The sequence below is a fragment of the Salmo salar genome, chromosome ssa07 (genome assembly GCF_905237065.1).
Source record: "Salmo salar chromosome ssa07, Ssal_v3.1, whole genome shotgun sequence".
Lineage (NCBI taxonomy): Eukaryota > Metazoa > Chordata > Actinopteri > Salmoniformes > Salmonidae > Salmo > Salmo salar.
In genome coordinates, this window is record NC_059448.1 from 68,575,803 (window position 1) to 68,591,699 (window position 15,897).

Here is a 15,897-nt window from a genome sequence, read left to right on the forward strand (position 1 = left end):
GCTAGAGCACAGCACTCTTCTCCTAACCCGTCAAATTCTCCCCAACGGGCCACGTCAAATTCTGCCCAACGTGCCACGTCAAATTCTCCCCAGCGTGCCACGTCAAATTCTGCCCAGCGTGCCACGTCAAATTCTGCCCAGCGTGCCACGTCAAATTCTGCCCAGCGTGCCACGTCAAATTCTGCCCAACGTGCCACGTCAAATTCTGCCCAGCGTGCCACGTCAAATTCTTCATCTAGCCACAACCGTAGAAGCCATTAGTTCAGAGGAAACCATCAGTGTCACCAGTGTGTGAAGGAGAGGGTGTTGCTGGGATAGGGTGGTGTGGTGCCTGGTGCAGTAGGGAACTCTGGGTAATGTAGTACTTTAACTGCATCCTCTACTTTATAACCAATACGTCTCAATGTGGCTTCCAACATTACATTAAAAAGACAAAAACCTACTCACACTGGAAGGTAGGGACTACACTACACCGTCAACTACAGTCAGCCAATACACTACACCGTCAACTACAGTCAGCCAGTCAATACATTACACCGTCAACTACAGTCAGTCAGTCAATACATTACACCGTCAACTACAGTCAGCCAATGACTACACTACACCGTCAACTACAGTCAGCCAATGACTACACTACACCGTCAACTACAGTCAGCCAGTCAATACACTACACCGTCAACTACAGTCAGCCAGTCAATACACTACACCGTCAACTACAGTCAGCCAGTCAATACACTACACCGTCAACTACAGTCAGCCAGTCAATACACTACACCGTCAACTACAGTCAGCCAGTCAATACATTACACCGTCAACTACAGTCAGTCAGTCAATACATTACACCGTCAACTACAGTCAGCCAATGAATACATTACACCGTCAACTAGTCAGCCAATGAATACATTACACCGTCAACTAGTCAGCCAATGAATACATTACACCGTCAACTACAGTTAGCCAATGACTACACTACACCGTCAACTACAGTCAGCCAATGACTACACTACACCGTCAACTACAGTCAGCCAATGACTACACTACACCGTCAACTACAGTCAGCCAATGACTACACTACACCGTCAACTACAGTCAGCCAATGACTACACTACCCCGTCAACTACAGTCAGCCAATGACTACACTACCCCGTCAACTACAGTCAGCCAATACATTCCACTACACCGTCAACTACAGTCAGCCAATACATTCCACTACACCGTCAACTACAGTCAGCCAATACATTCCACTACACCGTCAACTACAGTCAGCCAATACATTCCACTACACCGTCAACTACAGTCAGCCAATACATTCCACCGTCAACTACAGTCAGCCAATACATTCCACCGTCAACTACAGTCAGCCAATACATTCCACCGTCAACTACAGTCAGCCAATACATTCCACCGTCAACTACAGTCAGCCAATACATTCCACCGTCAACTACAGTCAGCCAATGGATACCACCGTCAACTACAATCAGCCAATAAATTACACCGTCAACTACAGTCAGCCAATACATTACACCGTCAACTACAGTCAGCCAATACACTACACCGTCAACTACAGTCAGCCAATACATTCCACCGTCAACTACAGTCAGCCAATACATTCCACCGTCAACTACAGTCAGCCAATACATTCCACCGTCAACTACAGTCAGCCAATACATTCCACCGTCAACTACAGTCAGCCAATACACTACACCGTCAACTACAGTCAGCCAATACACTACACCGTCAACTACAGTCAGCCAATACATTCCACCGTCAACTACAGTCAGCCAATACATTCCACCGTCAACTACAGTCAGCCAATACATTCCACCGTCAACTACAGTCAGCCAATACATTCCACCGTCAACTACAGTCAGCCAATACATTCCACCGTCAACTACAGTCAGCCAATACATTCCACCGTCAACTACAGTCAGCCAATACATTCCACCGTCAACTACAGTCAGCCAATACATTCCACCGTCAACTACAGTCAGCCAACACATTCCACCGTCAACTACAGTCAGCCAACACATTCCACCGTCAACTACAGTCAGCCAACACATTCCACCGTCAACTACAGTCAGCCAACACATTCCACCGTCAACTACAGTCAGCCAACACATTCCACCGTCAACTACAGTCAGCCAATACATTCAACCGTCAACTACAGTCAGCCAATACATTCCACCGTCAACTACAATCAGCCAATACATTCCACCGTCAACTACAGTCAGCCAATACATTCCACCGTCAACTACAGTCAGCCAATACATTCCACCGTCAACTACAGTCAGCCAATACATTACAGCGTCAACTAGTCAGCCAATACATTACACCGTCAACTACAGTCAGCCAATACATTCCACCGTCAACTACAGTCAGCCAATACATTCCACCGTCAACTACAGTCAGCCAATACATTACACCGTCAACTACAGTCAGCCAATACATTACACCGTCAAGTGGTATGTCAGTTCTGAGGAGGTTTATAAAATGTTCTATACATCTATACTGTACTCTCCTATTCCGTGATCAGAGCCCGGATCCAAAGCATCTCAGACTAGGATCTGGTTTCCCTTCTAGATCATAATGAATGAGACTATATGGACAGATCCTAGATCCACAGTCCTACTCAGAGATGCCTTGTGGACACAGGCCCTGAACACAAAAACCCTCCCATATGAGAGTTTTGGAAGCAGAGGGGGACGGGGGGGGGGGACGGAAGGACGACGACGGGTAGTGACAGTGTGAGGGATCATGGTCGTGAGAGAAAACGTAAGGAAAGAGGGTGAAGAGTGAAACACAGATGGACAGTGGGAGGGCCAAAACACAGGTGGTGGGTGAGGACACACACACACACACACATACCACAATACACACACGCCACAATATACACACACCACAATACACACACACACACACACACCACAATACACACACACACACACACACACCACAATACACACACAGAGGCACACCACAGAAGCCTAGCTACCTCGGTACACAGGCTCGGACTCAAAATCAAAGACTATGTCATTGGGGTAGGAGTATAGGAGGGGGCTTGAGGTCCGTGTTCGGTGCTTCCTCAAGCAGCGGGCGGGTGGGTGGGTCTGCAAGGGGGGGGCTGCAAGGGGGGGAAGAGAGAGACACAGCAGGATCACTGGCCCTGAAGACCAGCTACTGGGCCCACCTGACCCTACTTCTCTATGGTACCTACTGTAGGCCTGATCCAAAATGGACGCCTAGTCACTGTACTGTGCTCTACTTTTGGCCAGAGCCCAATGAGTGCCAATGAGGAGAATGCATGAATCTGGCTCCATGGACCAGTAGAAAGTTGGAGAGTTTTTCCCACACATTATCACTGGCCAAAAGTAGTGCACTAGATAGGGAACCATTTGAGACTGGCCCCATAGTAGGTAGTCTACACTCTTTCAGAGGGAGCATGGACGGGCAGTGGAAATCAGAGAATGTTAGGGGAATAAAAAAAGGGTAGATGGCTCTCTTAAAGGGGAAGTCTCCTTAAAAAGGGACAGAGCCATTGTTTTACAGTCTAAGGACAAATATTCTGAATATGCATCAACAAGACTTGTAGAAATAGAATTCTGACTGGACAAAATGAGCTTCAAGGGCCTTGTAAAACAAGAGAGAAAGAGAACACAGATGCAGGATGTGGGGGACGGGGCGACGGGACGGGGACTTGTTGATTGAATTACTGATGATGATGATAACTTCCTTACCTCCTTCTGACCTCTGTAAACCTTGGTCTCGAATCAAGTCCTGAAAGAGAGAGAGAGGAAATAACAGAGAATCACAATACTGTGAAGACAGCTGGGCATCTAGATTCCAGACAAACGCTACAAGCTGGGTTATATCTTGGTAACTGGTATAACAGTGGAACTGACAGCGTTTTAACTGCTTTGCAGATATGAAAACAGACAAATCAGATTAGTAAAAAAAATATATCAAAAATTCCCAGTTTATGCTTACAAAACCAACTTTATAAAGAGGTTTTAAAAACAGGTTACATTTGACTCAAAATGTTATGACGTACACTAAAGGCATTGATGGCAGAACAGATGGATGTAGTTCAATGCACGATTTATATAATAAACCAATACATGTCTTGGTGGTCCAGAAAATATTGCTATCATGTTGTAAATCACAGCGGACATGGTACCATTCAGAATGCACTGTCTCAGTTTCAATGGCTCAATATTTTGGACAAAAAAAAAATAAAGGACGAATGCAACTAAGGCTGGGAATGACAATATAATCAAACTAGCAAGGCCTAATGATCACAAGTCAGCAATAACGTGGCTAATAGGCTAGCGTATCTATTTATGTAGCAAGCTAAAAACACGGAGCCTAACATTAGCTAGCGAGCTAGCTGCTAGGAGGATGTCATGTCATTGGAGAAGTGGGTGACTTTTCCTCCATCTTGTTTTTTCCGGTGGCTACACACAGTTAGAGATGCAGGTGTCATTGGGTAAAAGCTAGCAAGAACTAGAACGGCTTTAAACAGTTAGCATATCTCTCGCATTCGTAAATTCAGAGCGAAGAATAACTGATGAACTTAACGCGCAACACCTGCTGAATATGACCGGGGTCAGTAAACGTAGGCAAAGTAATAGTTAGTCAAGAGCGCTCTAGATAGCATGTAAACGGCTCTGCTAGAGCGCTCTAGATAGCATGTAAACGGCTCTGCTAGAGCGCTCTAGATAACAGGTAAACGGCTCAGCTAGAGCGCTCTAGATAACAGGTAAACGGCTCAGCTAGAGCATTCTAGATAGCGTGTAAACGGCTCTGCTAGAGCGCTCTAGATAGCGTGTAAACGGCTCAGCTAGAGCGCTCTAGATAGCATGTAAACGGCTCTGCTAGAGCGCTCTAGATAGCATGTAAACAGCTCTGCTAGAGCGCTCTAGATAACATGTAAACACCTCTGCTAGGCGGAGTCAGGTTGTCAGAGTAAGGTGTTACTAATTTATGTCTGGAAGTAGCTAGCTAGCTAACAAGGTAGCCAACATTTGACAGTTGGCTTGTGTGCTTGGCTGGGACAAGCATGCATTGTTGGCAGGCAAACTGCAGAAATACGAGGAGGCTACAATTCCTCCATCGATTACCAGTGCAATTTTGACAGACAAAATTAGGTGAAAAAGTTTTAGAGGGTTTATTTAATGTTACTTTGGTAGATCATCTTTCTCTGGCTAGCATTAGCTGTTGATGATGTGTATAACTGAAGGAGAGAGACACTGCCTTGTCATGGTTGTTTGATCAACAGGACTGTAATGTTCCCAAATGTAAAAAATATTTGCAGAAATCCATTCAGGTGTATTTTGTGGCTTTTGGTGAATGTGTTCTATTGATCTAAAGTCGCTCTGTTGCTACTTCCTGTTAACACACAGTCCAGTTCATAGTGAATGATGACAGGTCCTACTTCCTGTTAACACACAGTCCAGTTCATAGTGAATGATGGCAGGTCCTACTGCCTGTAAACACACAGTCCAGTTCATAGTGAATGATGACAGGTCCTACTGCCTGTAAACACACAGTCCAGTTCAAAGTGAATGATGACAGGTCCTACTTCCTGTAAACACACAGTCCAGTTCATAGTGAATGATGACAGGTCCTACTTCCTGTAAACACTCAGTCCAGTTCATAGTGAATGATGACAGGTCCTACTGCCTGTAAACACAGTCCAGTTCAAAGTGAATGATGGCAGGTCTTACTTCCTGTAAACACACAGTCCAGTTCATAGTGAATGATGACAGGTCTTACTTCCTGTAAACACACAGTCCAGTTCATAGTGAATGATGGCAGGTCCTACTTCCTGTAAACACACAGTCCAGTTCAACGTGAATGATGACAGGCCTCTGTGCAAATGGCTTGTTTGTATACTGTAGCTACTGTAGCTCTGATTGGCTATGGTGCACCAGTCTGCGTAATCTCTGGTCCTGGACGAGACAGATGGGATTTTAAATCAGGTTTTATTTCCTGCAGTGTCAATGAACTGTATGAACCATACAGTTAAATGTCCAAAAGCACGGCTGCTTTCCCACTCTATATTGCTATAGAATTTTCACAAATGCCCAAACATTCTATTAATTTATAAAAACATGAAAACGACCGTATCTAAGTGCTCGCTTTAAAAAAAAAAGAAGGCTAATATTCTTCCTGGGGCGTATATAAAAGATTAAGACTTCACGTTGCTAAAAACACTGTCAGTTCCTCTTTAAGTATCTCTTTAAGGGGCTCCCGAGTGGCGCAGCGCTCTAAAGGCATTACATCTCAGTTTCTAGAGGCGGCACTACAGACACCCTGGTTCGATTCCAGGCTGTATCACAACCGTCCGTGATTGGGAGTCCCATAGGGGCGGCGCACAATCGGCCCAGCGTCGTCCAGGTTCGGCGGTGGTAGGCCGTCATTGTAAATAACAATTTGTTCTCAACTGACTTGCCTGGTTAAAATAAAAGGTTAAATATATACAAGTATGATTACTATGGTGGTATTTGGCCAAGAATTACAGTACACGACTTAACCCAGATGAGCACCCCCTTTAACTAGTGCTGGCACATACACATTGTACATTAGCAGTACTACTTGTCTCCAGCAGGGGAAGTGTCTGAGCTCTCAGACACACAGACAACAGGAGACGTTGGACTCACGTCTATGTTGACGGGTTCGATGGTGTTGATGTGGACGTTGGGAGCGGAGGACGAGCGGTCTCTCTGTCCAAACTGGTTCCTGTGGTCCTCTTCTCCGGGCCTGAAATTCTGGGGGATAGGGATGGACTTGGACGGGGACACGCTGGTGTGGCACAGGGACCTGGGGGTCAGAGAGACAGAGAGAGAGGTCAGAGAGGATGGGTGTTGAAACTCTGGAGGGGGTGGAGATGGACGTGGACAGGGACCTGGGGGTCAGAGAGACAGAGAGGTCAGTGGTCAGGGAGAATGGGGGTTGAAACTCTGGGGAGATGGATGTGGACAGGGACCTGGGGGGTCAGAGAGACAGAGAGGTCAGTGGTCAGGGAGAATGGGGGTTGAAACTCTGGGGAGATGGACGTGGACAGGGACCTGGGGGTCAGAGAGCGGTTAAGAGGGGAGGAACAGGGTGGGTCATCTCACTGGGGACATATGGCACAGCATTAGCAGAGATTCCAGTCTACATTGAATCTAGCGAGGAGACACAAGACGATCAAGTCTGTCTGTTTCAGGTAGTCTTAAAAATGGCTTCCTCTCCTCGTCTCCTTTCCTTCAACTGTGCCGAGGTGAGAATGGGATCAGGACAGCTGTGAGACTCACCCGGTGGAGTCGGACGGAGGCAGTGAAGGGTAGACCTCGGACACGGGGGTGGTGCCCTCTGATGACACCTCCTCCTGGGTGATGGGGTGGTGCTCAAAGAACTTCGACACCAGCAACAAACTGCAGCAGAGAGACAACATACAGGTTAGACCTGGTAGAGCCCCAACATACAGGTTAAAACTGGTAGAGCCCCCCAACCTACAGGTTAGAACTGGTAGAGAGCCCCAACCTACAGGTTAGACCTGGTAGAGAGCCCCAACATACAGGTTAGACCTGGTAGAGAGCCCCAACCTACAGGTTAGACCTGGTAGAGCCCCAACATACAGGTTAGACCTGGTAGAGAGCCCCAACATACAGGTTAGAACTGGTAGAGAGCCCCAACATACAGGTTAGACCTGGTAGAGCCCCAACATACAGGTTAGAACTGGTAGAGAGCCCCAACATACAGGTTAGACCTGGTAGAGCCCCCCAACATACAGGTTAGAACTGGTAGAGCCCCAACATACAGGTTAGAACTGGTAGAGCCCCAACATACAGGTTAGAACTGGTAGAGAGCCCCAACATACAGGTTAGAACTGGTAGAGAGCCCCAACATACAGGTTAGAACTGGTAGAGAGCCCCAACATACAGGTTAGAACTGGTAGAGAGCCCCAACATACAGGTTAGAACTGGTAGAGAGCCCCAACATACAGGTTAGACCTGGTAGAGCCCCAACATACAGGTTAGAACTGGTAGAGAGCCCCAACATACAGGTTAGACCTGGTAGAGCCCCAACATACAGGTTAGAACTGGTAGAGCCCCAACATACAGGTTAGAACTGGTAGAGAGCCCCAACATACAGGTTAGACCTGGTAGAGCCCCCCAACATACAGGTTAGAACTGGTAGAGCCCCCCAACATACAGGTTAGAACTGGTAGAGCCCCAACATACAGGTTAGAACTGGTAGAGAGCCCCAACATACAGGTTAGAACTGGTAGAGCCCCCCAACATACAGGTTAGACCTGGTAGAGCCCCAACATACAGGTTAGACCTGGTAGAGCCCCCCAACATACAGGTTAGAACTGGTAGAGCCCCCCAACATACAGGTTAGAACTGGTAGAGCGCCAACATACAGGTTAGAACTGGTAGAGCGCCAACATACAGGTTAGAACTGGTAGAGAGCCCCAACCTACAGGTTAGAACTGGTAGAGAGCCCCAGCCTACAGGTTAGAACTGGTAGAGAGCCCCAACCTACAGGTTAGAACTGGTAGAGCCCCAACATACAGGTTAGAACTGGTAGAGAGCCCCAACATACAGGTTAGAACTGGTAGAGCCCCAACATACAGGTTAGAACTGGTAGAGAGCCCCAACATACAGGTTAGACCTGGTAGAGCCCCAACATACAGGTTAGAACTGGTAGAGCCCCAACATACAGGTTAGAACTGGTAGAGAGCCCCAACATACAGGTTAGAACTGGTAGAGAGCCCCAACATACAGGTTAGAACTGGTAGAGAGCCCCAACATACAGGTTAGAACTGGTAGAGAGCCCCAACATACAGGTTAGAACTGGTAGAGAGCCCCAACATACAGGTTAGAACTGGTAGAGCCCCCCAACATACAGGTTAGAACTGGTAGAGCCCCCCAACATACAGGTTAGACCTGGTAGAGCCCCAACATACAGGTTAGACCTGGTAGAGCCCCAACATACAGGTTAGACCTGGTAGAGCCCCAACATACAGGTTAGAACTGGTAGAGCCCCAACATACAGGTTAGAACTGGTAGAGAGCCCCAACATACAGGTTAGACCTGGTAGAGCCCCAACATACAGGTTAGAACTGGTAGAGCCCCCCAACATACAGGTTAGACCTGGTAGAGAGCCCCAACATACAGGTTAGAACTGGTAGAGCCCCAACATACAGGTTAGAACTGGTAGAGCCCCAACATACAGGTTAGACCTGGTAGAGCCCCAACATACAGGTTAGAACTGGTAGAGAGCCCCAACATACAGGTTAGACCTGGTAGAGCCCCAACATACAGGTTAGAACTGGTAGAGCCCCAACATACAGGTTAGAACTGGTAGAGCCCCAACATACAGGTTAGAACTGGTAGAGAGCCCCAACATACAGGTTAGAACTGGTAGAGAGCCCCAACATACAGGTTAGAACTGGTAGAGAGCCCCAACATACAGGTTAGACCTGGTAGAGCCCCCCAACATACAGGTTAGACCTGGTAGAGCCCCCCAACATACAAGTTAGACCTGGTAGAGCCCCCCAACATACAGGTTAGAACTGGTAGAGAGCCCCAACATACAGGTTAGACCTGGTAGAGCCCCAACATACAGGTTAGAACTGGTAGAGCCCCAACATACAGGTTAGAACTGGTAGAGCCCCAACATACAGGTTAGAACTGGTAGAGAGCCCCAACATACAGGTTAGACCTGGTAGAGCCCCCCAACATACAGGTTAGACCTGGTAGAGCCCCCCAACATACAGGTTAGACCTGGTAGAGCCCCAACATACAGGTTAGAACTGGTAGAGAGCCCCAACCTACAGGTTAGACCTGGTAGAGCCCCAACATACAGGTTAGAACTGGGACACTAGCAATACTAGAAGGGGCAGATCAGGCCAAACGTCTGTCTCGGGGACAGGTCAAGTTAACTTCAGTCTCAAACAAGGAAAAAAACGACAGAATTACATGACACATCAAGTTAAAACTGCCCATCCCGTCCACCTTTCCTCAATGAGTTGAATTGATTAATTTGATCGATAACTCACTCTAGCTGGTCGTAGTTGACACACATGAGCGGCACCTCTGTGCTGCAACGTTGGTGAAACTTATAGCCACACGTCTGACATCGGAACCCCTGGAACAGAAGCTTCCGGCAAAAATCGCAGAATGCCAACGTAAAAAAGGTCTTCCTCACCTGGGGAACAGACAGAAACAGAGACAGAAAATAGAGTAGGAAACGTCAGGGAGCAGGGTTGGTTGTACCTTCTGTCCCATCCACGGAGATATACAAAAGTGAGTCGTCTTTCTATGTGCCATCTCCATTTTGAAGTAGTCCATGTTCTTCTTCTATTGTGTTTGAAACAAAAAGTGGAAAGCTAACATTGATTATTTACCGCCACCTGCTGGACTCCTGAACCAACTCTTGTCATAAAATGTAATTGTGGCCACTAGATGGCAGTGCTATAGCTTCGAAAAGACATTTACAAAACCAAAAAGACCATCCAATTTGAAGAAGACAATGCTCCGATCATATGGGAATCCAACCCATTGGATTCACAACCCAGTTGATTAATAAAAACAAAATGGTGGAATCCCTCAAAAGGTGATGTCCCAGGCTAAAACAAGATCTTTTCCATCTAGGAGCCCTCTTTCTACCTCTGTGTTTCTGTTCTTGTCTAACGTACAGTATATGCACGTGCCATTGTGAATGCAGGTGTTCCAATCATTGAGGACATTGGAGGTACATAGTTGCTCTTTCCTTCAGTGAATGAACTTGCTCTGATTTAACAAATAGTTTATTTGCCCGGGTCTACATGCATGGCCAGAAACAAACACGAGGGTCAACTCAACAATGGACTGAACCTTGCACTGTTTTGGACAGTTCATCCTCCTAGTTAAGTCTTTCTAGTGGCGTTTTCCCAGTAACATCCCATCCCCAGCTGGTTCCTGAAGTCTAGTTCCATAGTTCTACACTGAACAAAAATATAAAAACGCAACATTTAAAAAAAAAAGTGTTGGTCCCATGTTTCATGAGCTGAAATAAATAATCCCAGAAATGTTTCATACGCACAAAAGCGTATTTCTTTCAACATGTTGTGTAAAAATCTGTTTACGTCCCCTGTTAGTGAGCATTTCTCCTTTGCCAATATAATCCATCCATCTGACAGGTGTGGCATATCAGGAAGCTGATAAAACAGCATGATCATTACACAGGAGCACCTTGTGCTCCGGACAATAAAAGGCCACTTAAATAAATGTGCAGTTTTGTCACAACAACACAATGTCACAGATGTCTCAAGTTTTGAAGGAATGTGCAATTGGCATGCAAACTGCAGGATTGTCCAACAGAGCAGTTGTCAGAGAATGTAATGTTCATTTCTCTACCATAAGCCTGAGGGGTATTTGTGTTTGTAATAAAGCCCTTTTGTCGGAAAAAAACTCATTCTGATTGGCTGGGCTTGACTCCCAAGTGGGTGGGCCTGGCTGCCAAGTGGGTGGGCCCATGCCCTCCCAGGCCCACCCATGGCTGCACCCCTGCCCAGTCATATGAAATTCTAGTTCCAGTCGTACTCACAAAGTTGTGTGTGGTAAGAGGAACGTTCTCCAGCACTTCCACGTGTAGCTCCTCCCCTGTCAGCCAGGAGATGTCCGTGTCCCAGCCAAGAGGCTTCATCTCTCTGAGACAGGTGACAGGAAGCAGAGTTCACCGGGTCGTGGTTGAGTTTAGTACACACGTGGGTTGTTGTTGATGTTGTTGTTGTAAAAGAGAATGTGTTCTCAATGATTTACCTTGTTCAACAAAGTACAATAAAATAAACTGAATTGTGCGAGTGTGTACCTGTCAATTGCCCTCTCACCGTGTGTACCTGCACATTGCCCTCTCACCGTGTGTACCTGCACATTGCCCTCTCACCGTGTGTACCTGCACATTGCCCTCTCACCGTGTGTACCTGCACATTGCCCTCTCACCGTGTGTACCTGCACATTGCCCTCTCACCGTGTGTACCTGCACATTGCCCTCTCACCGTGTGTACCTGCACATTGCCCCTCTCACCGTGTGTACCTGCACATTGCCCTCTCACCGTGTGTACCTGCACATTGCCCTCTCACCGTGTGTACCTGCACATTGCCCTCTCACCGTGTGTACCTGCACATTGCCCTCTCACCGTGTGTACCTGCACATTGCCCCTCTCACCGTGTGTACCTGCACATTGCCCCTCTCACCGTGTGTACCTGCACATTGCCCTCTCACCGTGTGTACCTGCACATTGCCCTCTCACCGTGTGTACCTGCACATTGCCCTCTCACCGTGTGTACCTGCACATTGCCCTCTCACCGTGTGTACCTGCAATTGCCCTCTCACCGTGTGTACCTGCACATTGCCCTCTCACTGTGTGTACCTGTACATTGCCCTCTCACTGTGTGTACCTGTACATTGCCCTCTCACCGTGTGTACTGTGCTGAAATGATTATAAAGTTGGGCAGGAGCATCAATTGACAGAATGTGGAGATTTTATCTTTTTGGCCAAGGTATACGTGTGTGTGTGTGTGTGTGTGTGTGTCTTACCCATCCTGTATCCTGTAGACAGCACAGCACTCAGGGATTAGTCCCCTCATCATTAAAGCCTTCTTCAGAGAGTCTCTGACTGTCATGCCACAGCGGGCTGGGACCTGGGACAGACACAGAGGAACCATACAGTTAGTTTCAGGGACGGAACAGCAGGTATGGACCATATACAGCTGAAGTCAGAAGTTTACATACACCTGAGCCAAATACATTTTAACTCCTGTTTTTCCACAATTCCTGATATTTAATCCTAGTAACAATTCCCTGTCTTAGGTCAGTTAGGATCACCACTTTATTTTAAGAATGTGAAATGCCAGAATAATAGTAGAGAGAGAATGATTTATTTCAGCTTTTATTTTTTTCATCACATTCCCAGTGGGTCAGAAGTTTACATACACTCAATTAGTATTTGGTAGCATTGCCTTTAAATTGTTTAACTTGGGTCAAACGTTTCAGGTAGCCTTCCACAAGCTTCCCACAATAAGTTGGGTGAATTTTGGCCCATTCCTCCTGACAGAGCTGGTGTAACTGAGTCAGGTTTGTAGGCCTCCTTGCTCGCACACGCTTTTTCAGTTCTGCCCACAAATTTTCTATGGGACTGAGGTCAGGGCTTTGTGATGGCCACTCCAATACCTTGACTTTGTTGTCCTTAAGCCATTTTGCCACAACTTTGGAAGTATGCTTGGGGTCATTGTCCATTTGGAAGACCCATTTGCGACCAAGCTTTAATTTCCTGAATTGATGTCTTGAGATGTTGCTTCAATATATCCACATAATTTTCCATCCCTCATGATGCCATCTATTTCGTGAAGTGCATCAGACCCTCCTGCAGCAAAGCACCCCCCACAACATGATGCTGCCAACCCCTGTGCTTCACAGTTGGGATGGTGTTCTTCAGGCTTGCAAGCCTCCCTCTTTTCCTCCAAACATAACGATGGTCATTATGGCCAAACAGGTCTATTTTTGTTTCATCTGACCAGAGGACATTTCTCCAAAAAGTACAATCTTTGTCCCCATGTGCAGTTGCAAACCGTAGTCTGGCTTTTTTTTTGAATGGCGGTTTTGGAGCAGTGGTTTCTTCCTTGCTGAGCGGCCTTTCAGGTTATGTCGATATAGGACTCGTTTTACTGTGGATTGTCGTGGAAAATTGCAAGATTATGTTATAATGCTTGTATTGTATTATAATGGGTGTTTTATTCGACCGAATAGTATTCTGTTCACTATTGTGTGTGTGTGTTCTACTGAGGATGGGGCCTCTGGGAGATAATACTGACAGAGGAGATTTACGATGTCTTTTGGGTGATAAAACCTAAAGAGCATTCCAGATAACATGAGTTAATGTTTCTGTTCTATACCGTACCAGGGAGAGATGGTTCCAGTTTGGAGTAGGAGGACCAGATACTGGTCTATACAATGAAAACTGTTGACACAGTAATAACTGTCTGCTATGTATTATAGATACCTTTCATACAAATCTTAACCTTGTGACCCATTCTATGTATCTGTGGTTCGTCATGTATGCGTTGAGAGGGGTGTATCTTGGCTATAAAAGATCTTTGTACTTTTGTGTAATCACTTTTCAATGGTTCATTAGAAATGGTGCACCATTGAAAGTCAAGTGCTTTTGCAAAAGCTCTTAATTATTAAAGATGTAGTTTAAGTATAACTCTGACTGGTGTGTGAAGTTTGTCTCTCTCTCCTCATTTGGTAATACAGCAATTAACCACCACAGGATATAGATACTTTTGTACCCGTTTCCTCCAGCATCTTCACAAGGTCCTTTGCTGTTGTTCTGGGATTGATTTGCACTTTTCGCACCAAAGTACGTTCATCTCTAGGAGACAGAACGCGTCACCTTCCTGAGCGGTATGACGGCTGCGTGGTCCCATGGTGTTTATACTTGCGTACTATTGTTTGTACAGATGAACGTGGTACCTTCAGGCATTTGGAAATTGCTCCCAAGGATGAACCAGACTTGTGGAGGTCCACCATTTCTTTCTGAGGTCTTGGCTGATTTATTTTGGATTTTCTCATGATGTCAAGCAAAGAGGTACTGAGTTTGAAAGTAGGCCTTGAAATTCATCCGCAGGTACACCTCCAATTGACTCAAATTATGTCAATTAGCCTATCAGAAGCTTCTAAAGCCATGACATCATTTTCTGGAATTTTCCAAGTTGTTTAATGGCACAGTCAACTTAGTGTATGTAAACTTCTGACCCACTGGAATTGTGATACAGTGAATTATAAGTGAAATAATCTGTCTGTAAACAATTGTTGGAAAGATGACTTGTGTCATGCACAAAGTAGATGTCCTAACCGACTTGCCAAAACTATAGTTTGTTAACAAGAAATTTGTGGAGTGTTTGAAAAACGAGTTTTAATGACTCCAACCTTGGTGTATGTAAACTTCCGACTTCAACTGTACATAGGTTATACGCATGGTCCAATATGTTCAAATCATTTTACCAACATCCCGCAAGGGCCGAAACTGGTTAAATCAGAATTTCCACGTTATTTCAACCCCCAAAAAATATAATGTGGTGATGTTGACTCAACATGGAAAACTGATTGGATTTGTAACATTTAATCAAAGAAATTTCTTTTTTTTTTCTCCACCTAACTTTTAAATTAAAATGACTTTTTTTTCTGTTATTATTTCACGTTGAATTCACGTCAGTTGACAACTCAACCAAAAGTAAATCCAAACTAGACGTTCGAAACTGCCGTACGATGTGATTCGGCTCATTTCTGAAGGTGGAAAGTAGATTTGAAATGGTGTAGAGATGTTTAAACCGTCCAGACAGGCTAGAACACTTTACAATGCAGGAAGATACCACCTAGTCCTAAACAGAAGGGTTTGTTGGTTATCTGTATATGAAATCAGCTATGGCTCAGTTGGTAGAGCATGGTGTGTGCAACGCCAGGGGTTGTGGGTTCGATTCCCAAGGGGGGCCAGTACAAAAAAAATTATAATAAAAGAAGCATGATATGAAATGTATGAAATGTATGTATTCACTACTGTAAGTCGCTCTGGATAAGAGTGTCTGCTAAATGACTAAAATGTAAAAAAAAAAAGCTGAATAACTTAATGCATGACACCTAATATGTCATGCATAATATGCATTCACCTGTACTGTGAATAAGACCTAGTCTACACCTTGATTTACCCTGTTTTAAAAATCAATCATTTATCTTTCAAATACAACACTCCTCTGCATTAGTTCAATGTCATGTTGAAGTATGAATGGCGATAGGAGGAGTAGGCCACACAGCATCAGGCCACACAGCATCAGGCCACACAGCATCAGGCCACACAGCATCAGGCCA

The 15,897-nt window shown here is 45.7% G+C and overlaps 1 protein-coding gene across 1 annotated transcript in view; it reads right to left on the reverse strand.

The window, feature by feature from the left end:
* The window catches only part of LOC106609852 (serine/threonine-protein kinase B-raf-like), a 56,350-nt gene that overhangs the window by 19,209 nt on the left and 21,244 nt on the right, over positions 1-15,897 (reverse strand). Inside the window, 7 exon segments of the mRNA XM_045722498.1 lie at positions 2,993-3,121; positions 3,735-3,774; positions 6,660-6,819; positions 7,296-7,415; positions 10,049-10,197; positions 11,578-11,680; positions 12,571-12,674. Coding sequence (XP_045578454.1) covers positions 2,993-3,121; positions 3,735-3,774; positions 6,660-6,819; positions 7,296-7,415; positions 10,049-10,197; positions 11,578-11,680; positions 12,571-12,674 — 805 coding nt within the window.